The following is a 25,000-nucleotide window of genomic DNA, read 5'->3' as shown; positions in this document are numbered from 1 at the left end:
CCTCCTCTCCTCCCATCTCATTCTTTCCTACATGGGCACTCACAGATGGATTTGCAGACAGCGCAGTAACAGACTGAACAGTGTTGGAGAACTAAGAGGGACACTCTGATCACAAGATAACAAAGAAAATCAACACATAAGTCTACGAATATCCTCGGAGCAGAGTTTTCTCACTTCTGACAACCTTTAAAAAGGTAAATCTTCCCGTCAAAGTTGACATCTTTAGTGCTAGGACATTACTTTGATGTTTGGGTGGAGTCGAAAACCCCTCCCATGTCTCTTGATTAAGTATACTCTTTGTTTTTTGTATGTTTTGTGCCACTGCACTCAGAAAAGATGGAAGTTTCTGAAAATTGAATTTTGTTTTCTTTTCAATTCTAAACTTGCAGTTATGACTTTGTTATACTCGTATGGAAGTTCACAGATGCACTTTTCCTTAAAAGTAAAAATGTACTTTTATGGATAAATTAAGCATGTTTTTAATCATTGTTTTCTGGATTTATTTTTATAATAACTGGTGAATGTTAACTTTCCTCCCATGAAGTCCTGTTTTTTATTGTACAAACAATGCCAGTATTAGCATATGTACATCAGAATAAAATTTATTGTGTATGAAAAACAAACTTTCACAATAATTAAGTTGATAACCATGTCTGTTTCTGGAAAGATAAGTGCAATGGCGACACCCAAAAACACTCCCCGAGGTGCGAACACACCACTATCCCCCAACCGCATCACTCGGCTCCAGGAGAAGGAGGACCTGTCCAACCTCAACGATCGGCTGGCCGTGTACATCGACAAGGTGCGCTTTCTGGAGACTGAGAATGCTGGCCTCCGTCTGCGCATAACTGAGTCAGAGACAGAGGTCAGCCGGGAGCTGACGGGCCTCAAGGCCGCTTATGAAACCGAGCTGGCAGATGCCCGTCAGACTCTGGACTCTGTGGCCAAAGAGCGAGCACGTCTGCAGCTGGAGCTGGGCAAGCTGCGAGAGGACCACAAGGAGCTGAAAGCAAGGTGAGGTGCAGCACATCACTCTGATCCAAATCTAAATCTGACAGCATTTTCTATAGTGTTTTCTATGCATGTGTGTGCAGGAGTGGTGCTAGTGGAGAAAAAAGGAGGAATATTTTCAAACAGGGTGGGATGGGGGTGTTTTTAGGGGTCTCTCAGCACATTTGAATTCCTTAAAAGCACCCATGTGTGCTTGTGAGATGTAGTTTCTTCACAATTAAAGTGAGATTTTTAAAAGATGAAATAACATTCATAATATTCCTCTTACAAATAAAAAGCTGAGTTCATAAGCAATAAAACGCACCTTTACTCAATTCAATACACTCAGAAGTTTTGCTGTTACAGCCTCACGTGGTCTGGTATGACCAGTAGCTAATGGTGGCCCATGTTAGCAAACTTTATATGTTGTTACTGGTAATTCATAATACTGAGTTAGTTTGCTGTCTAGCTTTAAAGTCAGAATTAACAAACTTTCTTGGAAAGTACTTACAATATAACTGTAGACATCAATTAACAGGATTATTTATTCTACAGTTGTTACAGGAGAACGCATAACAGAGCACAACTTGTGTAACTAGTTGCTTCTTTTCCAAGATTATAAAGGTTTTTCGTCAAAAATAAAACATATCAGCCTGGTATACCCTTTAACCAAAATGAAAAGACACTACTGACCCAGATATTTTGTTTATCTGATGATCATGAGAGGAAATAGCTGCCCCAAGGCTTCTGAAATCCCCTTTTTTCAGCCCTTATTATCAGTTAAAGGCTTCCATTTGCCCATTAAGAGTTAGAGGGTTTTGTGATTGCAGTCTTAATATCTAAAACATTTCTGCATGGGATCCACAGCAGCAGAACACACTCATTAGTTCTTAATAGCTGATGCTTACATAACCTTTGCTGTCACTCTGAGAGCAGTGTTGCCCTGCTGCCGGGGCCACTCCCTAGCTTTAGCATACCCTCCTCATTGCTCACTGCAGTTTGATGTTGGACTTCTATGTCGACTCCTTCCCATGCTGCCACATCCAGAGCCTGATGACTAACTCTTTCCCCAGTTGCTCCTCCTTCACCAAAGTAATCATTATACACATAATACGTGGCAGTGTTGAGAGGGCTCCACTCTTGCTGCCATTATTTTTCCATAAATATTGAGACGATGGGCGTTTGTTTGGCAAAGCCAAGCCGTTGCCATGGCAGCGTCTCAGCTAAACACCAACGGCTGTGGCTTGTGGCTACCAGAAACACGGGATTGGATGCAGATCGTTGTGGTCTATGAGTCATATGCACCAAGGTCTTTCCCCTGTTTCTATTTCATCCAGGCTACATCCTCATTCAAAAATAGCTCATATTTGTTTAATTTGACTGTGCAAATGAAACCGTAGTAGTTCAGTTTCCACTTGGTTCTTAAGTTACAAAGCAAAATGGATGTCTATCCCTATTCTATTCACTGGAATATCCTATATCAATAGTATAAACACATCCAGGAAGATGCAACTTAACATCTGAGACTCTTTCTCTTTACAGGAACACCAAAAAGGAGTCAGACTTGGCTGGAGCGTTGCAGAGGCTCAAAGACCTGGAGGCTCTGCTGAACTCGAAGGATGCGTCCTTGAGTACGGCTCTGGGAGAGAAGCGTAACCTCGAGGTAGAAAACAGGGACCTGAAAACGCAGGTTGCCAAGGTAAACTCAAACCCACGCTCAATTTAAAACTCAGTAGAAACACATCTGGTGCCAATATTTCTGCAGTTAGCCTCACCAACTCTTAGTTTGTCCTTCATAAACCTCTGTGTTTTCCACTTCATGATTATAAATGTCAGCTTGTCAAATGACCCAGCTACAACCCTATTTTTTCCTTTACCACTAGCTATTTATTTTTGAGTTTTTGAGTTCTGAAAAGGCCTCACAAGCCCAGGATTTACATACTTTTCTTGAGTAAAAATAAAATGTGAAAATTCTTGAATTCAGTATTCATGTGTGTCTGCGTGAGCAAAATTTGCTGACTTCAGCAGGGAAGAATCTTTCTGTCATGGCTGCCTGAGCTCAGACATTTTGATTAAAGAACAGTCTCCCTACTCTCATGCCCTCTTACTATATTTACTGCATATTTCTGCACTCTGCGGCATGTTTATGCGAATGTTTGTGCATTGCTTTGTACTAATATTCAGTTCCTGCTGTGCTTTCTTAGCTGGACACCAGTTTGGGCGATGCCAGGAAGAAGCTGCAGGACGAGATGCTGAGGAGGGTGGATGGAGAGAATCGCATCCAGACCCTCAAAGAGGAGCTGGAGTTTCAGAAGAACCTCCACTCTGAGGTCAGACCCCTTGAGAAAAGTTATTATCATCATCAATGAATTATTTAAAAAAAGGAACTTTCACTTTCTCCACTTCTTTTTTTCCCCTTTTATCAAATCAGCATCCGCCTGTTACTTCAAAAAACATATATTTGTATTTGGGAGTGATTTGTTGATAATTCTCCAACAGGAACTGCGGGAGACAAAGCGGCGTTATGAGTCTCGTGTGGTTGAGTTGGACAATGGCCATCAGCAGGATTTTGAAAGCAAGTTGGCGGAGGCGCTGGTGGAGATGCGTAACCAGCACGAACAGCAGATCAAAATGTACAAAGATGAGATTGAGAAGACCTACAATGCCAAGGTAGACCATCAATTTAATGTTGTTATGTAGTAAAAAAACTGAACTCGGAAAGAAGAGAGGATTACTTTACAACACTTGTTTTATATTGTGGTCTTCAGTGGAAGAGAAGCAGAATCAGTCACATGACAAATAGCACAGAATAAATATCCAAAACATCCAAACATCATACGATAGGAATCCATCAGACTGTTTTGACTGGACAGTTCATTTGCAGCAGGCATGCAGTTTCACAAACTGGTACTAATGAAGCAAAATGAGATTCAGAATGCAGAGTTAATCGATTATTTTATTCATCTTCTGCCTTGTTTCTTTCTGTCAGCTGGAAAATGCCCGTCAGTCAGCTGACCGGAGCAGCAACCTGGTTGGAGCAGCACATGAGGAGCTCCAGCAGACACGAATCCGCCTGGAGTCCATGTCCTCTCAGCTCAGCCAACTGCAGAAACAGGTGATCTGAAATGAGCAGCTTACACTGATCACATTCAGGGTTGGTGATGGTTTCCTAATTTTGAAGCGAAACAAAAACTCATGTGAATGTATGTTTTGTAAATTCAAAACACAAGATTGTTTACATTTACGTAAATTAAGATTTAAAAAATGTATACTCTATATAAAGTTCAGTTGTTCATTTAAAAGTTCAGTTGATTTGAAATGTTGATTTTTCACATTTGAATCAGATTTTCCTGTTAGTTTTTTTATTTTCTAAGAACAAATAAACACTTTTCACCACCTTTTGACTGGACTTAACAAAACATACAGTACAGTACAGTATAATACTCATTATATGGCCAAATGTCACTTAGCCCTTATCTTCATCCAAAATGATATCAATAATTACTTTATATTTTTAATGCGCGTGGTTAGCGGTCATCCAACTGTTGCAGGGGTTGACCTATGTGATCAGCCCCTCCTGTTCCTCTGAAGTTGTGTTTTCAGACTTACATGTCTAATTTTGACCTGACAATAACTGTGTGATTCTTCTATCTGATACAGTTGGCGGCCCGCGAGGAGAAGATAAGGGACCTGGAGGACGCCCTGTCTCGGGAACGGGACACCACTCGTCGCATGCTCGGAGAGAAAGACAGAGAAATGGCCGAGATGAGACAGCAAATGCAACAGCAGCTGGATGAGTACCAGGAGCTCCTGGACGTCAAGCTGGCTCTGGATATGGAGATATGCGCTTACAGGAAGCTGCTGGAGGGAGAGGAGCAGAGGTAAAATATAATAAGAGTTTTGCAGTAACCCCTCACACTTTTAGCCTCTCACACTTTTTTTTTTTTTACCCTCGTTTAATAATCATCATCATGTCCATTCCTGCAGGCTGCGTCTCTCCCCCAGCCCCCCGCCCACCAAAATGACAGGAAGTCGTTCCTCTACTTCAGGAGCTCACTCTCGATCAGTCCACTGCAGCGCTCTGAGCTCTCCTGCCAAGAGGCGTCGCCCCAACGACACCGACAGCGAGGCTTCGAGCTTTGCAGGTGGAGCTGTGGCCCGTACTCGCATCACCCAGCAGGCCTCAGCCAGCGGACGGGTCACTGTGGACGAGGTGGACCTGGATGGGAAATATGTCAGACTCAGCAACAAAGCAGATGAGGTGAGAAGATGAATAAAATGGTAAACTGCTAATTTGTAGTGGCCTTGTGATGGAAACTAGTTGCTCTTTCTGCTCCAGTTGCACACTGTGTGGTTGGTCAACACGAGCATGTTGTCTACAGTTTTTCTGACGTTATATTACATGTTATTGGAATAAAATAGACCTCTCTCCCTCATTTGAAGCCACAGACACGAAGTTGCAGTTTTACAGGGCCAGATTATTAATTCATTATCTGCTGAGGGAGAATATTACTTGGAGGATTTGACACCATGACTTTTTATCCAACCATCAGGATCAGAATATGGGGAACTGGCAGGTGAAGCGGCAGGTGGGAACCGGTGCTCCAATCATCTTCAAGTTCCCGGTAAAATTCACCTTGAAGGCTGGCCAGAGGGTCACGGTAAGCAGCGCCTTTACTCAGCATAATCACAAGTCAGCACAGTGATGAAGACAGTTACAGAAACCTCACCCTACTGTATCTTTAGATCTGGGCCTCTGGTGCTGGTGGAACCCACAATCCTCCCTCTGACCTGGTGTGGAAGACTCAGGCCTCTTGGGGCACCGGAGACCTGTTCCAGACCACCCTGATCAGTGCCAATGGAGAGGTATTTTAAATTTACCAGTCAAACTTATAGTATTTGATAGACACTTTATTTAAGCCTAAAGTACTATGATTACATTAAATTTTATTATGGCCACAGTGCTAACATCAAGCTCTATTCACTAAGTGTCAGAAATGGGCATAAATAAATAAATAAATAAATACTGTAATATTTTTTCCTCCAGGAAATGGCAATGAGGAAGGTCACCCGCATACAGTTTGAAGAAGAAGATGATGACATGGTGAGAGAAATTGTATTGATAACATATATACACATAACACAGAAATCTGCAGGATCAAAAGGCAATTTTCATGATAAATGGAGCTGATGCACATTGAATCAGACCCACTAAACACTAAACAGTGCTTTTCAGCATCCCAGAAATATTAAATTAGCTATTTTAACACTGAGCAATCAATCTGAGTGCTTGGGATAGTAAAACAGATCAGGCAGAGATTGTCCTGTTAAATTAAATAAAGGTCCAGTGTGAAACATTTAGGAGGAGTTATTGGAATATGAATTATATAAGTATGTTTTACTTAATGTATAATCACCTGAACATAAGAACTGTTGTGTTTTCACTACCTTAGAATAAGCTGTTTTTATCTACAGAGGGAGCAGGTCCCCTTCTACGGAGGTCACCATGTTGCACTGCTATGTTTCTACAGTAGCCCAGAACGGACAAACCAAACACTGGCTCTAGAGAGGGCCATTCGCGTTTTTCGCGGGTTTCGCGGCCACTGTAGTTTCTCCTACACGCTTGGAAGGGGAGGGTGAGGCGAGCGGTGTTCAAATGGTTGCAAACTGCAATTTCACTGCAAGATGCTACTAAATCCTACACACTGGACCTTTAATGTCAATATTGGATATTGGCTATTTGCACTGACATTTAAGAAAATAGTAAAAAATGCCCATTAAAATTTTCCACAGCCAAAAGAGACATATTGGTATTGCTTGTTTTGTAAGACCAACAGTCCAAAAGATATTCATTTTGCTATCATGTAAGTCAAAGAAAAGCAGCAAACCTACACATTTAAGAAGCTACTACCAGGGAATATTTGGCAAAAATGACTCAAGTGATTAATCAATTATCAAAATAGTTGCTGTTGATCAACTAATTGTTTAGCGAACAATTCTGCATACCCTAAAGATATTCTTCTGTAAGTCTCTCTCCCATTGTGTTTTCACCACAGGATTACAACAATCAAACACGTAGAAGCAGATTTTCAGTGTGTTCGTATTTAATGGTCTAATATTAGTACTGAATCTGTCTCTTTGCCTCAGCAGGTGGCTCACAGCACCTGTGGGGACAGTGAGTACAACCTGCGGAGCCGGACGGTGGTCTGCGGCTCCTGCGGACTTCCTTCAGACAAATCCAGCAACTGCTCGGTGACCTCAGCCTCCCGCTCCTTCCGCAGCGGAGGCATCTCCGAGGGTTTACTGCCGCACTCCTACGTGTTCAGCAGCAGCACTCCTCGCAAGGTGGGCACCGCAACACATACAGCTGATATATGACTTCCTTTTAAACTTTTAGAAAGCAAACAAATAGTTCAGCTACTCTTGGAGGCTGAAGCACGAGTGCTTTTCTGTATTTAAAGATCAAAGTGTTTATTTTGAATTGATTTGTGTGTGATGATAGTAACTTTGTCAATCTTTCCTCTTAGACTGGAGCCAGAATGGAGAGCTGTCCAATTATGTGAGCCCCTGGATTTGTGCTGAAACACTTCAACTCTCTTAGTTTTCAATTATTAGTTCTTTAGTTTCTAGTTGTAGTTATTAAGTTCAATTCATGTACTCTGGAATAATTTTCAAGATATTGTATGCAATAAAACTTTATACTGCTTTTTTATAATGTACATAAGCATGCTTTTGAAATATTTTCTTGAATTTAAATGGTGATTAAAGCAGTTACTTTTGTTTGTATTGGTGACATTATGGGTTAGAAATTTAATCCAGGCTTCCACCTAGAAGTGAAATATGAACCAACCAGCTACTTTAAGAGCTTAAAACAACTGTTGAGGCTCATTTATTCTAAAAACCTTGTGATATTAACAGCTACTGTTGCTCGTAGATAAAATCATACTTTCTTGTGCTATTAATATCACAGTTAAATCAGATTTTCATTGGACTACGTAAACATACTGGTGCAGCAGGGTTGCAGTAAATTCATTTATATTTTCATTTTATTTTGAATAGAATTTGCTTAAACTAAATTGACCCTAACCTTGCAACAGATCTACAGAATATTGTGTATTTTTGCTGATATCAATAAACATGTTTTGTCATTAATTCTGCCGTATTTGTCTTGTTCAACAATAGTGGTGTGGTGCTGTTTAAGTGCTTGCAGTATTTGCGGTGTCTTACCATAGCATAGAAATATTATAATAGGCAGGCTATTTTAATTGCGTGGTTAAATCTGACTGACCGACTGTGGCTGCCTGACTGTGATTAATTTGCATAGAAAAAAAAACAAAACACAAAAGACAACAAAAAGTTAATATTTGAATCTTTTTGAACTGTATATTTAAACCATCAACATTTAAAACATCAACACAAGAAAAAACGTTTACTTCAGATTATTGTATCTATACACCAACTTCATTCAAAACAAGAGAAATCATAGTTGAAAATGTTCCCTTTTTTTAGGCATCTATCACAATATTTATAATTTACTCAGTAGTACAGCACTTAAGTACCATTTTAAGATACTTGTCTATTTTATGCAGCCTTATACGTTTACTCCACTACATTTCAGAGGAAAATTTTTATACCACTACATTTATCTGCAACATTAAAATGGGGCTTACATGTTAATTCATCAATAATGATATTCCAATAATATGATATATAACAATATAACACTCTAAGGGCCCTCAGTACCTTCACGTTTGATATTTTAAGTAGTACTCACTTTTACCTCTGTAGGTGGAATGTTTTTATGGTGTAATATTTCAACTTTTAATTAAGTAAAGGGTGTAAATACCTCTTCCACCACTGTCCATTATCATAATAAAACAGTACTACTAAATACCTCCAGGCACAGTATTTTTCTTCCATATGTTCCAGAGATCGGACTTTTATTTTGAAATTAGAGCAGTGCTTTTATTTATTTTTTTCAAACCCGGAAGTGGGTGACGCCGTTTCTCGTGTTGTTGCTCGGCCCCCACCCTTTATCGGTGTATTATTGATCTGTAAGTTGTGTCACTGCATTAATTAAAAGGACAAACGTGCGTGTGAAGTTGTTTTCAAGAAAGGCTTGTTAACATTTGGTGAGTTTCATTAACAGTTTGTCACGAAGTCAAGCTCATAGCAAATGCTGAACGTTAGCTAGCAACTCACAACAATTTAACACTGTTGACTGCAGCTGAAGTGCAACTTTCTGTGTTTAAAATGTGTCGTTTATAAACTGTAAACCTCTCCAATTAACATGCTTGACTCTTTCTGTCATGTCCATCAAGGGCAAGTCAGCTAGCTTAGTTGCTTTCTGCTAATTTAGTAAAGCTGATACAGGTGTAGCTGTGTGAAACAGACAAAATAAAGATTATCACATAAAATAGTATCAGCATTGCGTGTAGTGATATCAACTGATATGTGCACAATCACTTACTAAGGATAAATAAGTTTGTGTTGATTAAATAGAGCTGCATGTTAAAAAGTAAAACTTTTTTTCAAACAGTGTATTTTCTTTTTATGTTGAAATTAGACAACAGAATTGTTAATTGTTTTGTCTTGATATTAGTACTGAAACGATTGGTAGATAAAAAGATTAGTTGATTGACAGAAAATTAATGACAAATATTTGCTGCTCCAGCTTCTCAAATGGGAAGATTTGTGTTCTCTCTTTGTTTTATATCAGTGTAAATGTCATGGTTTTGGATTTAGGACTGTCATCTAACTATTTTTTTCATTATCAATTAATTGATAACCATAAGAGTTTCCCAGAGCCCAAGCTGACGTCTTAAAATAGCTTTTTTTTTGTCTGACCAATAGTCCAAAACCTAAAGATATTCCATTTATAATTATATAAAACAAAGAAAAGCAGTAAATCCTCACATCTAAGCAGCTGGAACCAGTAAATATTTTGTATTTTTGCTTGATAAATTGACTAATAGATTGACTCACTGAACTTCTCAGCATTAGTTCAGACAAAACAATTTGACCTTGGGCTCTGGGAAATTGTAATGGATATTTTTAATTATTTTCTGACACTTTATAAATCCAGTGATTAATAATAATAATAAAAATAATCAACAGATTAATAGATAATGACCAATCCCTGCTTGGTAGGATCACTTCAGTGTAGTGTGCTTCTGTTTGATCACTCAGCCCTAATTACAAGTTCAGACTTGTGAATTAAAATGCAAAGTTTACAGAAAAAGGTAAAACGCAATTTACTTTGGCATCAAGAATCCTTTTGTCATCTCTTCCTGTAAAGCATATTGAGCAGGAGCTGAGAGCACAGGGATGATCGATGCAAATCCCCTTCAGGGACTGTAAGTACGCAGCCTGCAGGTGGATGGAGAGAGCAAAGAAAAATGCAAGCAAGCAGTGACAGTAATGTAGCAGCTGTAGGAGGCAGCGGCGTCAGCAGACTGAGCAGCAGAGCTTTGATTAGTGGGAAAATGTACATCAACACTGGAGATGTCTGAACCATAGCTCGCAGGCTTTGCTTCATGTAAAAGTTTCTTGTCTTGGCTCTACAGTTACACTTGGGGTCAGTGTGCAGACTAACTTCCTTCAGCTCAGGGTAGATCGCTGTGGTCTCTTCTGTTCCAGAGAGTTTGGATCCATCTGGATGTTGAGTGTGCGGGCTCTGTTTGGGATCGGCTTCCTGGTGACCTCAAGGGCCACGGCAGTCCTCGCTCAGACAGGGGCATGTCCGCTGTCCGCTGCAGCTAACAACCACAAGAAGGACTGTTTCAGTAGCAGACCAGCGTCCACCATGGCCCAGACCATCAAATATCTCGGGTGAAGTTTTATATGTTGTACACAGAGCAGTAAAACCATTTACAGACTGCATGTGTGTCCAAACTGACCTGTAGATGCTCCACAGGCAGGAGGAGGCCCAACACATTGATGAGGAGCTCTTCAGTGAGTACGGCTTCAGTGTGGACCAGCTGATGGAGCTGGCTGGACTCAGCTGTGCCACAGCCATCACCAGGGTGAGATGTCAATCGAGGCTCTTATTTTGAAATAAAAACGACCGTGTTTACTGTTTTGATCATTTGCTGTGGCTCAATTCTTGAATGAGAATTATTTTTTTCACAACAATAAGTTCAAATCTGTGAACACTTAGTTTGTTGTTCACAACAGATTTGAATTTCTCATTAATTTATGCAAATTGCACGTGTTCTGGCACGTGAGCGAAAGAGTAAGTACAATTGTCTACAATAAGCACTTGCACATGGCTTGCTGATCAAAACCGATAAGTTGATTCTCAGTGAAATTGTCTTTGCCATCACAAAATGATCAAAATAATTCATTCAATTATCAAAATCTGGCAGACGTACATGTGTATTTCATAAATATCTATGGCATGGAATGTTTGTGATGTCAGCTGACAGTATATGACTTTACATGAAAGGTCAAAGGTGAGTTTTCAGTTTACCGTACATGTAACACGTTGCAACACAAATACATTTACTGTATACATAAAAATGCGCATATCCTTTTTCTACTGTATGGAAGGGATGATGTAATGTATTGACTTTTCCCAGTAAACTTTTACCTACTGTTGAAATCTGACTCTAAAAAGCTCAGTGCGAAACACAAAAACATTCAGCTAGACAAAACTGAAACTCTTGTATAGTACGGTAAACAATCAATGTCAACAAAAAAAGTAGAACAAAACTGAGATTTGTATATAAGAAACATTTCCAGGGTTGACTCAACATTAACATTTTGACCAGTACGGCTCACACGATGACAAAACAACTTTTCATTTTGGTGGCATCGGCCAATTTACTGACACAATAACGAGGTTTTGAAGCATGAACGAAATGTTACTACTTTTTACAGACAAGCAATAGAAGTGTCCCATGAAACAGTTGTGACAATTGCACTTACAGATTAGAGTAATGTACTGTAATGTAGAGCTGCAAAGATTAGTCAATTAATCGATTAGTCGATAGAAAGAAAATTAAACAATGTACTGGTGAGTAGCCAGTTGAAGGTAGGAATCTGCATAATGTGTTTACATGTGTTGTGTTTGTCTGATTATTCAAAAGCAGCAGTTTTCATGTGATTTGGTCTGTTATCAGCCTTTTGATAGCCACTGTTATCAAAGATGGAAAGCTTTGAACAGATCATGAAGTTTTTATTGTCCTTATTCTTAAGTTTTTATTTTTCTCTTGTTTCACATATCAATCAACGTTATTTGTATAGCACCTATTATACAAGTTAGTGCAGTTCAAAGTGGCAACTACAGGCAACTGACAAAAAGCAATGGGAGACTAATGCACACCAAATTTAAAAATAGCCATATTTCTTAAATGTGAATAGAATTATTAGTGAAGTAGAATAGATAAAAACAATAAAATGATTAAAAGACAATAAAAACAACAACCATAGCAACCACTTTGGTATTATAATTGATTATTGTCAACACTGTATAATGCATTCCTCCAAAAACACTTTGCAGCATGATCTTACTTTACATAATTACGTACTAGTGTTTTTTCAATGCACGTGCACACACACACACACCTTAAAGGTGGGGTATGCGATTCTAATCCAAAACACGTTTTTTTGTCAAATTCAGCTAATATCTCCTCACGGTCCGCTAGCTTTCCGTTCAGTGTGTGCTCGGAAATAAAACTCTGGTGTTTGTACACAACCTAGCTAACGTTAGTTACATTACTTGCTATGTCGCTGGTTCGCTCTGTATCATGGTATTTGTCATAGTACTGGATTTCTCCAGAATCGCATACCCCACCTTTAAAGACCTTTTTAGATATCAGGTATACTTGGTTTCTCCACCAAACGTCTAGCTGTGTTACCAGGAAACCAGGTTTTGCGTTTACAGTACATGCACACGTCTAAATCAGACTACTGCCTGAAGAAGGGAATAATCCGCTTACTCCAGCTTCTGACTCTACATTACTAGAAGCATTTCTCTTGAGTAGCTGCTGTACAGAAAATCCTCTTGTCCTTGTCAAATACCAGTATCGATTTTTTTCTGTCTGTTTCTTCCTGCAGGCGTATCCAGTTACTTCCCTGGTCAAGGCCAGACCTTCTCTGCTGGTGATTTGTGGACCAGGTAACAATGGAGGCGATGGCCTGGTCTGTGCCCGACATCTTAAACTGTTTGTGAGTGTCTTTACTTGTGTGGCAGTAAGATACTCTGCAGCAGTGGTGGAAAGTAACTAAGTACATTTCCTCAAGTGCTGTACTTGAGTACAGTTTTGAGGTACTTGTACTTCACTTGAGTATTCCTATTTTATGTTATTTTATACTTCTATTCCACTACATTTCAGAGAAAAATACTGTACTTTTTACTCCACTACATTTATTTAACAGCTATACTTTACTAGTTATTTTACATACTTTGCAGGTGTTGAACATACGATGATGATCTTCTAAAACCTCTTCTTATTAAGTCATTTTATTTTGGAATTGAGTCCTTTTTAAAAGTTTTTTTTTTTTTTTATGAAAAGTGAGAAAAATCTGCCAGCGTCATAGGAATATTTCCACCTGTTTTGAATGCAAATCAGCTTGTTTTAACAATTTTCTAAAATCGACTTTTTCATAATTCTGTTGCAGCGATGGCGCCTTATTCTTTCTTCTTTCAAAATATAGACATATGTCTAGAACATATTTTAAATAAGTTGTTTTAATTAAAAACAGATTGAAGTATTGCACTGCAAGATAATGTTTAATTGTTGACAGAAATGTCAAGGATTGAGGTTTTTGCACATTGAACTGATAAACACTTTATGAAGTAGTTAAAATCACCTCCACCTCAACCGGCTACAACAAAAACGCTTCAGTGATAATAATCCTATAATATCTAGTATATAACACCATGAATGGGGCCATTTGGCAGAACAAGTACCTTTTTACTTTTGTTACATTAAGTACATTTTGTTGATAATACTTTTGTTCTTTTGCTTAAGTAAGATTTTAAATGCTGGACTTTTACTGCTAATGGAGTATTTTTACATTGCTCTATTACTGCTTTTACTGAAGTAAAGGATCTGAATACTTCTCCCACTTTGAACCAGTCTGAAGGCATTCTCTACCCACAAATACTTTATCAAAGCCCTGTGCAGAGTGGAAATTAACTTTGAAGATTGTTTTCTACCACTTTGTGTGTCCTCTTGCAGGGTTACGAGCCCACCATCCTGTACCCGAAGCGACCAAACAAACCTCTGTTCCAGGGCCTGACCACACAGTGCCAGAAAATGGAGATCCCCTTCCTGACTGAGATGCCTGAGGTTTGGTGTAAATGAATTATGCGGCAGGGTTATCCACAGTGCTGTGGAAAATTCTACTGTGTATTTTGTTTATGAGTGTGCATTTTATGTCAGTCTATTTATTTCAGTTTAGATTAGATGAAGCCTTAATTATCCCCGTGGGGGAATTATGGTTAGGGTTTTTATCGCAATAAACAACACAGTCAATAATTTTATTGATAACTAATGATGCAGAGTCTGGATTAGTGGCTTTACTGATGTTTTCAAGTTACAGATCTGAGTGTTTTTACACATGCACTTTGTGATAGTAAAAAGGTAGATGTTTGTTGTTCTTTTGAGGCAATGTGAAAGAAAAACAAGTATTTATCTGGGAAAAAAATTGATTTCTCAGGATAAAGTGATTGATGAGGCTTACAACCTGGTGATAGACGCCATCTTCGGCTTCAGCTTCAAGGGGGCTGTGCGAGAGCCTTTTGGCTCCATCCTAAGCGTGCTGAAGAAGACGACAGTCCCCATAGCCAGCATCGACATCCCCTCCGGTCAGTCCTCACACAAGAATATGGATTTCCACTAAAGAAAAATGCACTTCCTACCATGTTGGTGAATTTTAATCTCCTGAAAAGTGCTGCCTAACAGATGTTGTTCCACTGCTTTGCTTGCTCTCGATACAAGATGATTTAACAAATGTTGCTTATTTCTATGACCAGTTTCTCCAGTGAACCTTGGTTTTTGTGGGAAACATGAACCTTAGCCTCATAATGATCGGTTGGCTGAGAATTTAAATCTTTCTCTTCAGTTGGGTACAATAAATTATATGTAAATTAGACAGTGGCAAAAATACATAAATACATGCTTAGAAGTATAGAAGGTATAAAAATGCAGAAAACTAATGACCTGATTGTTATGACTTTTACTATATTCACAAGAAGAAGAGAGGAAGGCTGGATTGAACATGACATCCTATTTGTTTTTTTGAAGGTTGGGATGTGGAGCAAGGCAGTGCAGATGGACTGCAGCCCGACATGCTCATCTCTCTCACTGCTCCCAAGAAGTCTGCCTCCTTGTTCAGAGGACGATACCACTTCCTGGGAGGCCGGTTTGTGCCACCAGACCTAGAGAGGAAGTACCAACTCAACCTGCCTCAGTACCCCGGCACGGACTGTGTGTTACAACTGTAGGGGATGTAGGTTTGATGAGTTTCAGCGGCTCCAGGAAGGAAGTCGTCTTTAAAGGAATAGTTTAACATTTTGGGAAATAATTCTCATTTGCCTTTTTTTCCAAGAGTTAGATGAGAAGATTGACACTACTCTCATGTCTGGATGCAAATTAAGACTGTAAACAGGGGGAAACAGCTAGCCTGGCTCTGTCCTATACCTGACGTACCTCGTCAGTGATTATTTCTCTCATTTTCCATGAGTTTTGTCATCACAGTGAGGTTACAAGATATGGTACCATCATGCTTGTACAAAGATCTATACTTAAAACCTGTGTTCATTGACTGTATCTGGCAACCCGTGCTATAGACGGAGATTAAATTGTGGGACGGATGAATAACCTGTTGTTCTTCAAAAAGTAATTACTGCACACAAGTCCCCCTAAAACCACAAATTGTCATTTTTACATTTCTGTTTGTGTACAGAAAAAAAAAGAAAGATATGTGTTAATTAGTGAGCGTTTAAGGAGCTGGTAGGTGTATTTTTGAACTTTGGACTTGACTGCCTCCAGTCTTCATGCTAAGCTATGCTAACCAGGTCCCGACTCCAGCTCTGTATTTAACACATAGATATGAGAGTGGTGTCAATCTTCACATCTAACCTTTGGAAAGAAATCAAATAAGTGTATTTCCTTAAATGTTAAACTATTCCTTTAAATCTGGGAATTTGATTGGTTCCCATTGAGTGATACTCAACTTGGCCTGCGATAGGGTGCCGGGTGGCCCGACGACCATTTTCTAATTCACAATGAAAATAAATTTATATGAATTAATTCACACTGGGAATTTCTTTGTTTGTTTATACCAATTAGTACATTTCAATAATGTCCCTTGGCTGTTATTTGGGAAGTTGCATATTAGCCAATCAGCAATCTGTGCAGTGGAAAGAAGTGGTGACACTTGATTTCTGGGAAAAGTTCACGTACACCTGACCTGCGCGGGGCTGCACATGGGAAAAGTTTGCCTTCAGGCCTTTCTGCCAGAAAACCCTTTCCCAAGGTTTTCTGGCAGAAAGGCCAGGTGAGTGATTGTGTGATGGAAGAGGTTCTAGCTACGTTTAATGTTGTATAAACTCTTTCAAATGTAACCAAAGCATCTACAGCTAAAATGCAGTTGCAACTATTAAATGCAGTGAGTTATCTGTCCTATAGGTCTATTGTCAATCTATGTACCAAGTTAATAAGTCGTTTAATTTAAAAATAAAGAATTTCAAAGAAAGATGAGTTATGGGCTTTTTAATGTTTATTCATTGTATCTGATAAATATTAATGTTTGTTTATTAACTCCTGTCATTTTGCAAAAGTGGTCCCCGGGCAAAGCAAGTTGAGTGTCCCTTGCGTAGATGATCTTAAGGCCATGCTGTAAATCCAATAAGAGATAATAATAGAGCTTTAGTAGCCCTCTGGAAGAGTTTTATTCATGTGAAAGCACAAAGCTTTAACATGGTGGTTGCTTCAGTTACATGAAAATAAAAAAGCTAAAAATTGGAAAAGTTGTTTGCATTTTTATTATTTCTCTAACAACAGCCACCCATTTAAAGTCTAAAATATTTTATCAGCAAAATCTCTATGGTAATGTGAGTCAACAGAGGACTTCTCCATCACATGTACTTTTTCAGTTTTTATTAGTACATCTTAAGATTTCATTGACTGTACAACTAGCAACTGGAAATACAGCCTATCGTAGTCCATCACATTCTATTTTAGAAATATCTTTTCCATACATGTAGGGTGTCATAATTCATACATTAGGTGGTGATGATGTAGTAAAAAGCTTTCTTTTACAATCCAACAGATCTCCATAGTACCACTTACATTTTATATAAATATGTGACTACATATGCTTAAAGAAATACTGTATGTAAAGTTTATGCTTTTGACGATGTGGCTCATTAATGCATAATGTGCAGAACATGCTTTTGCGCACAGAATACTATATACAGTGCTGGTACCATGCTCTCTTTGTATGTCATATCCATTTGTGATCTTTGTCAAGGAAAAGGTAAAATAGAAGAAGAGGAGTTTTCTCTCCAAGTTGTCTACATGCAGGTCAGAGGGTGGAAGGATGTTTTCAGTCCACGAAAGAAGCCTGAAGATAAAGACAACATGTATTAACGGATTTAATGGCACTTATTCAAAACCACTGTGCTCATAGAAAATCCAGTTCATCAGTAAACACTAAGACCTATAAAATATACACTAAGTTGCCATTTTGTGTAATAATCCCTACCTCATGAAGGTTATAATGTTCAGTCTGTGTTGAAACTGTTTTAGAGAGGTGTTGACTCAACTTCATGGTCATTTTGGACGATGTAGTTTGTGGTGCTGTTCAATTGTACTGTGTTATACTGACAGGCGTTTCTAATATTTAGTCTACTTTCATTGATATAAATGGGGTGGACAAAATATTAGAAACAACAGTTTCAACAAAAAGCTGGACATTAAAACCATCATGAAGGCAGTTGTATTAGACATTAGTTTTAGCAAGGTGTACCTAAAATGCTGGCAGCTTAACGTATGACAGCTTCTCAGTAAATGCGTTAGAATAAGGGCTGGGCATTCATTTTTTGATACTAACTCTGATACAAGAGTTTCAGAACTTTATTTTTCAATACCTTTCAGAAATATACGACAAAAACTTTTTTTGATTTAACAAAAGAAGCCAAAAATGTCTTAACACAAGCACAAGAACTTTGCCTAAATTTATTTAGCATTATTTTATTTAACTTTTAATCTAACCAGGAAGTGAATAGAGTATGCACTCTTTTACAAGAGACACCTGACCAAAGTGTAGAGTAGTTAGAGGAAATTTGCTTATTCACTCTCTTGCTGAGAGTTAGATGAGAAGATCGATACCACTCTCACATCTGTTCGGTAAATATCAAGATGAAGCCAGCAGCCTGTTAGCTTAGCTTAGCTTAGCATAAAGACTGAAAACAGGGAGCTTGGCTCTGTCTATCCATAAGTAAACTCCACCTAGCATCACCAGCATATCTCTTTTGTTTAATCTGTACAATCTGTTATCTTGTCTAACTCTCGTCAGGAAAGAAAATAAGCATATTTCCCAAAATATCGAACAATTTCTTTAATACATCACATAAGAACTGACAGTTTATACAGTCTAAAGTTGACAAAATTATTATCTAAATCAGAAAGAATCAAAGAATAAGTATAGTATGATGAATCTGAGTAATCAATGCAAGCTTTTGGTCCTTGACAGTTTTCAATACCCAGTGCTACTATATGGACACAGCTTAGTTGGGACCAAACAAGTATTGAGGTTCGATACCCAGCCCTAGTTAGAACTGGTCAACAAGGGACTCAGTGTACCTGATATCCAACGATACAAAAAGGACAAAGTCTTTCTGATGGAAACACAAATGATGTTAAAAGCTATGACACTTCATTGAATAGTAGATATCTCATTGTGCAATGATGCTTCTTACATGCATTTTCACTTCGAGATCACGACATACCTGTGCTATTCTCCGACCTGCACTCCTGCGCAGTTATCTTTACTTTCCGAGGCTATCGCTAAATATTCAGCATTTCTAGAAGGAAAAGAGGAAAAAAAAACAACAACCATCAATGGTTATCAGATTGTTTAGCACAGTGAAATGGGCGAAAAAATGCAAAAACAAAACATCACAGCTATGATTGTATGACAGGTCTTTGTTCTATTTTTCCACTTACAGGAGGGAGGTTTTGGTTTTGACTAGGAAGGAGGATGACAGGATGGGACGGACAAGACGAAAACATGACAAGTAGACACAGGGAGCGTGAGATGTTAGACAAAGAGACACAAGTGAAAACACACAAACACGATGGAAACATTGATAATCTTAAAAATAATTAGGTAAGAGGACAGGTAAAGTGGAGGAGAGAAATATGAACCAAAGAGAGGACGTAACAGTAAAAGTTTAAATTATAGGTGTGACTTCAGCAATAGAACATGAATAAAGTATGGCAGCATTCATAAGGAAGTACACACTTTTCAAAGCATAATTTACACATCAAATGTCTTATTTTGAACACATCAGTGAGTTTGGGAGTTAGTTTTTAGAGTAAGGGCCCAGTCACACCAGAAAGTGTCAGCTGTGTGAAATTTTTGCTTCTAGAAGGTGAACTACTGTAGCTAGCGAGCTAAAACTGCTAACAAGCTAGCCAATCGGGAAAATGCGAGTGCTTGTCAGTCACAATAGCTCACCAAGCTTCTTTCTATTTTCTCTGTACTGTGCTGTTTACTGACATTTTGCTCTCTGGATTGTATTTCATTCACTGAAGAATGAGTTTATTCAAGAGACATATTTGTACCATCAATTCTGTCTTATAACTGTCTGCTTCCTCTTTTGTGGAGAAGACAGACAGAGGAGGGTTTAAAGAAAAGTGGAGCTATTAAGCTAATAAGCTACGATAGCTTCCCTCATTTTGGACTCTCCTGCTCTCTGTTCGCTCAGAGGTCACCAGTGTCAAGGCAGCTTGCTATTGGTCAACGGCGCAAACTTGCATGTCACAAAATTATACACTACACAAGAAATTGGCGGAGATTTACTTCGCCCCCACGAGTAAATCCACTGATCACGATGATTCTGTTGGAATAAATACAGATTTTGTCGCAAAATTTTGCTGTTCTAACTGCTTATGTGATTCGGCCTTACCCCAGATGTGTTATTTCAGGCTTTACATGCAGTAGAGCCAGACCGATATATCGGTATCGGTGTATATGCTGGCCAATAAGTAACAAAAAAGTGCCAAAGATTTGTTTGAGGTAATTTAGAAACAGTGCTTCCATTACATAGTTTGTCCACCAGAGAGCACTGACAGGTTTTTTCAACAGTAAACTTACCTGCTCAGTAAATATCTTACTCACCATTTTCAATAACCAAATTTAAAGAATCCTTATCAAAAGTGTTGCTAATAATAATGGTTGATATATCATTACTGGATTTTTTTAGACTCTCAAATATATATGTAGGTATTTGCCTTAAAAATCCAGTACTTTGTTTGGGCTCTCCAACACGCATACTTGTATAAGGTTTTTATAGGATAAAAACCCTGTGTCTGCATTTCAAGAGAAATACAGCATGTTTTTAGCTTGACCACTAATTTTAGGCTAAAGTCATTGAAAGGTTCGCAAAGAAAGAGTTTTCTCATCTATAAAAAAAAGCAATAAATCAATAAATCCAAACCAAATCATAAGAACTAGAGTTACAAGGTTTTCACAGGTCAAGAGCTTAAGTGCATACAGATGTATGCACATAAAGAAAAATACTTACGCTGCTTCTCGTAATGCTTCTTCTCCGGCTGCTGCTATTTTCCTGTAGCAGTATATCATCTCTATGAGGAGCCAGACCTGAAGGCCAATGATGGACACGTACATCATGACCTCGGACACGATGGAAGCTGTTCCTCTGGTGGCTGCACACAGAAAGCCAGGACAATCAAGAAATCAGACAAACACCAAAGAGGCGACCTTTTAGCCGTTATCAGGAAAAGTCCAATCTACAAACGACAGGATTTCTTTCAGTGTGTAAGAGTCAGTTTGAACTGAGTATGCAGCTGCAACTTTAAAGAATATTGTCTGGTCAATGATGCAATCAACTGCATTATATCGTGCCTGATTTCTTATTGTTCAGGAGTCTTATTGTACAGGTTACCTGTGAATCATAGTCAGGCTTTTTCTATCTCAAACTCCATAACTCTTTATTTCAAGATAAATAACTAATGGCTGTATCCTTACTTGGCATTACATCTTGATATTTCTGCCACCAATTCTTTATATTATAATTCTTTCAGTATTGTTATTTCAATTTGTGATGCAATGAAAATGATATTGTGAAGCCAAGAAAGACCTGCTTTTAGATGCTAGCTCAGTCCCACTCCTGCCCCTAAACCCTCACTCTATCCACTCCACTCGGTCACATGGAGGGTTCACCATATTAAGGACTGTCGCAAACTAGTTAGTGTGGAATGGACAATAAAACCCTCCGACACCGAGTTTGTATTACTGCTGGTTTGTCGTTCTCCAACACTCCTCAGTGGAAGTGCAGCGACTGGGATAATGGAGGAAACATACATTTAAGTTCCGTCTTGCTACTTCTAAAACATTATTTTGGTCATGCACATGACCTTTGCTTCACTTCGCTTATATTGCTTTTTAATATTAGGTTTAAAATCACATAATTTGCATCAAATTTAAAAGGAACTATCGCCTTGTTCCTACATAAAATTAGGTCTTATCGGCTTGCCATATGCACAGTTAAATATGCACTGTTAAAGAAGAATGTACCATCTATTTTATAGCATATGCTGACTGTTTTGGGCACGGTACGCTTTTATAGAGAAACAGTACATAATATAACCAAGTTGCTGAATGAGCAAGCTGTCTATCACTATCCATGGTGAGGGATGTTTCCTGCTTCTACTCATAGTGCAGAGAGACGAGTGAGACTCACAGTTTATATATTTCTTTAAACCCTCCAAGCCCTTATTAGCTGCAAGTGTGACTTCATGCATAGAGACAATCCATATAAAGTTCTTTTGAGTAGGGATCAGTTTGGGTAATGCCTTTGCTTTATGGTCTGGAAAGGCTACATTTACGCTTAGTCAGTTTGTGCGTGTTGGGCGGAGCGGATAGTTGTCGGATATCAAAAACGTGTAAATGCATTCAAGAAGCATTCGAGACGGATTGAATTTCGATTGCTCAAACCACCTCAGGAGGCAGTTTTCAAACCTGTTTAAATATTATTTTACTCTGCCATAATGTACTTAGAAAATGTATTTTATTAGTAGTAATTTGGTCATCCATTAAATGCTTTGTAAGACTCCAATCATCAGAAAATGTTAGGTTTTTCCCAGATGTTTTAATGTAATGTAACTTTGAAAGTAACTAACTTTTCCAGGGCATGTTCTTAAATCCTGCTACTGGTGATTCAATCTGTGCTCATATCACAGACCAAATAGTTGTAGAGCACTGCAGTTGATTTCATCGTACCTTTAGCCACCACAGTGAGGTGGACCACCTTGCTGACAATGGTGTTGTACTCATAGTTAGCGTAGAAGAGGATGCGTTTGAAGAAGCACCGGTAGGTGCCCGAGTCATTGAAGGTGACGTTGAGCAGGTATATGGACGCGTCTTGGATGTCGTTGCTCCTCTTACTTCCGTTCCAATCCACACGGTCCATAAAGTGGTCGCTTTCAATGGTGGGGCCGTCTTCGTTGTAGGTGTAGATCTGGTTAAACAAAATGCTACTACTCATTACTTCTGCACATATATTTATTTTTACAATATACAAATCATGTAAAAGGCCTAATTGTTGTAATGTACTATATATAATATATGTATAAAACTATTGATTGTAATTTACGTAGTTTCTTCTTTTGTTGTATTTATTATTTAAAATTGCTATTTATGTTTCCTACCTCCTTAGACTGTTTCTTGCACTGCTGTAAAATGTAGATTTCCCCTTTTTTTATCTTAAAAGCTCAGTTTTGAATTAATTCTGTGTTATGGGTGCAGGTAGGGCAGGTTAGGATGGATGGTGTGAGATTCAATGAGGACTGGTGGTAGTAGGAGCAGATGATCCCATGAGTCCCCAAAGCATGCATATCAAGGTTCAAGGAAGAATGTTCTCCATATGCAATACTCAGTATACTTAAGTTGTTTTCCTTCAGTGCTATGCTGTACACAATAAGAACAAATAAAATAAAAAAAAAAGTATAAAACAAGTACAAAGACAGTAAAGCACAAGTAATATTAACGTATCACTGTTTGAGGAGCCTGAAGTGGCTGTATCTATCTATATGCATATATACATAGCACATATATGTGCATATATGGGAAATAACATGTTTTATTGCCACATAAAGATGCATTAAGAAAAAAATTTCACCTGAAATTTATCACAAAAATCCTGATGACCCGATCCTCAAACTCGTTGCTATTTTGCTGGAAACAGTCTTGGTATCATTTTTTCGTCCAAAACGTTACTTGTTTTAGTCAGACCTCTTCACATATGGTATTGGCATTTGGATAAAGCTATACTGAACCATATATGCAGCTACATTATCACAGCATGCAAACAGAGCATCCAACACAAAGTCAACACAATCATGTGTCATCTCTGGAGCTTTAATGATCTCTGTGGTGTAAAATATTACAATTGATTTCATCTGTACCTCACAATGACCTCAGCACTGGGCGCCATCATATAATCGAGGGTGTATGTGTGTGTGAGTGAGAGAGAGAGACAGAGAGAGAAGGGAAGAGAGCTTGGGTGTGCACTATATATAAATAGCTTGTGTCTTGAGCTATGTAGCCTAAAACAAGTTTGCTTTTAAGGATGCTTGCACGGCTAAAACTCCTTTAGAAGCACAAAACCTTCCTGTACTTCCTGTACTCCGCGGTGTGCTGTGTCAGTTATATTCTGTGCTGGCACTGGACAAAAAAGTCTTCAGCAACGGTGGATTTGCACTCACGTGAACAAAGTCGGCTTCTCCTTTGGCCCTGAAGTACCATTCAACAGTGGCAGAACCCTCCACCTCACTCCTCCTCTTGCAGGAGATGCAGCCCAGTTTGAAGCCCTTGCCCGCCACTGCCTCTGTGTCAGAGTCCACCTCTGCACAGGCCCCACGACACTGGTATACGGCTAACAAAAAAGAGAGAAAGACAATCATTACTATAGGTTAACGCAATGTAGCAACACATTATGAAGGATACAGATAGTACGCTCAACTCACCAACCATGGCGCAGAGAACAGACAGGAACAGTAGGTGGATGTCTGCCATGTCACCAGATGTTAGAGTAGCTGTTTGATTTGACCAGGGGCCTCAAGAAGTACAAACTGTAACACCAGCGCTCCAAGTAGGCTATGAAGCTCCAATAGGTGACTCACAAACTGAGCACCTCCGAGTTTGTAATAACTGAACGGATATTTGCAAAGGTTTTTGTTTATATTTTAAGAAGACAGGAGCTTATCTGTAAATTTTCAAAGCGATGCTGCATTAAAGTGAATACCATATGTTATGTGCCTGAAATCTAGCAGCTAAACATGCATTCTTAAGTGCAAAATGTATCCGTCTGCAGGTCTTCCTTGTACACCTAAATTTGTCTATGATGTCCTAACAGTCCTATGGAACCACTGTTGTGGTGTTTCAGTTCTTTGGCTCAAGCCAGCAACAGTTTCCTGTCAGTTACAGAATTTATTGCCACAAAATTATTGCTGCTTTTTAGACAGCCCCCTCATTTATCTCTATTCAACTGATGCATTGAAGTGGTGGGCTTTCTGCTTTTAATTATCAAGTAGCATATGAAGCAATCCAGATATCTGGTGACTCACAGTGTTTCCCAGATCAACACCCTGAGATTTGATTGTCTTTTTCCCTGAGGTCCTAATGTGAGATGCACAGAGCAATTAGACCTGTCTGAGGGCACATGCTCTGCTCGCTTATGTTGCCAAATTACAGACAGCACGGGTACACAAATGTTATAATAAATGTGTGTTTATATAATGTGCAACAT

At 38.8% G+C, this 25,000-nt stretch overlaps 3 protein-coding genes across 7 annotated transcripts in view; 2 read left to right on the top strand and 1 right to left on the bottom strand.

Moving 5' to 3' along the window:
- The window catches only part of LOC122864990 (lamin-A-like), an 11,834-nt gene extending 3,692 nt beyond the window's left edge, over positions 1–8,142 (top strand). For 2 of the 4 annotated variants that reach the window (XM_044172857.1, XM_044172856.1), the window contains exons 2-14: positions 46–194; positions 668–1,014; positions 2,533–2,689; positions 3,195–3,320; positions 3,490–3,660; positions 3,980–4,105; positions 4,651–4,871; positions 4,978–5,251; positions 5,544–5,651; positions 5,737–5,856; positions 6,038–6,094; positions 7,138–7,335; positions 7,518–8,142. In XM_044172857.1, the coding sequence (XP_044028792.1) occupies positions 677–1,014; positions 2,533–2,689; positions 3,195–3,320; positions 3,490–3,660; positions 3,980–4,105; positions 4,651–4,871; positions 4,978–5,251; positions 5,544–5,651; positions 5,737–5,856; positions 6,038–6,094; positions 7,138–7,335; positions 7,518–7,553 (1,932 nt within the window). In that variant the 5' untranslated portion in view covers positions 46–194; positions 668–676 and the 3' untranslated portion in view covers positions 7,554–8,142. Of the gene's footprint in view, positions 195–667; positions 1,015–2,532; positions 2,690–3,194; positions 3,321–3,489; positions 3,661–3,979; positions 4,106–4,650; positions 4,872–4,977; positions 5,252–5,543; positions 5,652–5,736; positions 5,857–6,037; positions 6,095–7,137; positions 7,336–7,517 lie in introns of all 4 variants that reach the window. The other 2 variants (XM_044172859.1, XM_044172858.1) reach the window with 2 other exon arrangements.
- An 811-nt stretch (positions 8,143–8,953) lies between these two features.
- On the top strand, positions 8,954–16,698 carry naxe (NAD(P)HX epimerase). Of its 2 annotated transcripts, XM_044171356.1 has the most exons (7): positions 8,954–9,122; positions 10,630–10,821; positions 10,907–11,015; positions 13,051–13,161; positions 14,178–14,288; positions 14,659–14,806; positions 15,246–16,698. In XM_044171356.1, exons 2-7 carry the CDS (start codon positions 10,649–10,651, stop codon positions 15,443–15,445), a joined length of 852 nt encoding a protein of 283 aa, XP_044027291.1. In that variant the 5' UTR covers positions 8,954–9,122; positions 10,630–10,648; the 3' UTR covers positions 15,446–16,698. The 2 variants fall into 2 exon arrangements, with proteins under 2 accessions (XP_044027291.1, XP_044027292.1); XM_044171357.1 differs by lacking the exon at positions 8,954–9,122 and having other exon boundaries at positions 10,610–10,821.
- Positions 16,699–17,087: 389 nt separating this feature from the next.
- On the bottom strand, positions 17,088–24,360 carry scn1bb (sodium channel, voltage-gated, type I, beta b). Its single transcript, XM_044171358.1, has 6 exons — positions 24,219–24,360; positions 23,958–24,127; positions 22,474–22,711; positions 20,756–20,897; positions 18,956–19,030; positions 17,088–17,568 (listed from the first exon to the last, which is right to left on the bottom strand). Exons 1-5 carry the CDS (start codon positions 24,265–24,267, stop codon positions 18,961–18,963), a joined length of 669 nt encoding a protein of 222 aa, XP_044027293.1. The 5' UTR covers positions 24,268–24,360; the 3' UTR covers positions 17,088–17,568; positions 18,956–18,960.
- Positions 24,361–25,000: the final 640 nt, after the last annotated feature.

The sequence above is a fragment of the Siniperca chuatsi genome, linkage group LG17 (genome assembly GCF_020085105.1).
Source record: "Siniperca chuatsi isolate FFG_IHB_CAS linkage group LG17, ASM2008510v1, whole genome shotgun sequence".
NCBI classification, from domain to species: Eukaryota; Metazoa; Chordata; class Actinopteri; order Centrarchiformes; family Sinipercidae; genus Siniperca; species Siniperca chuatsi.
The sequence above is the reverse complement of the archived record's forward strand: the minus strand, read 5'-3'. Positions and strand labels throughout refer to the sequence as shown.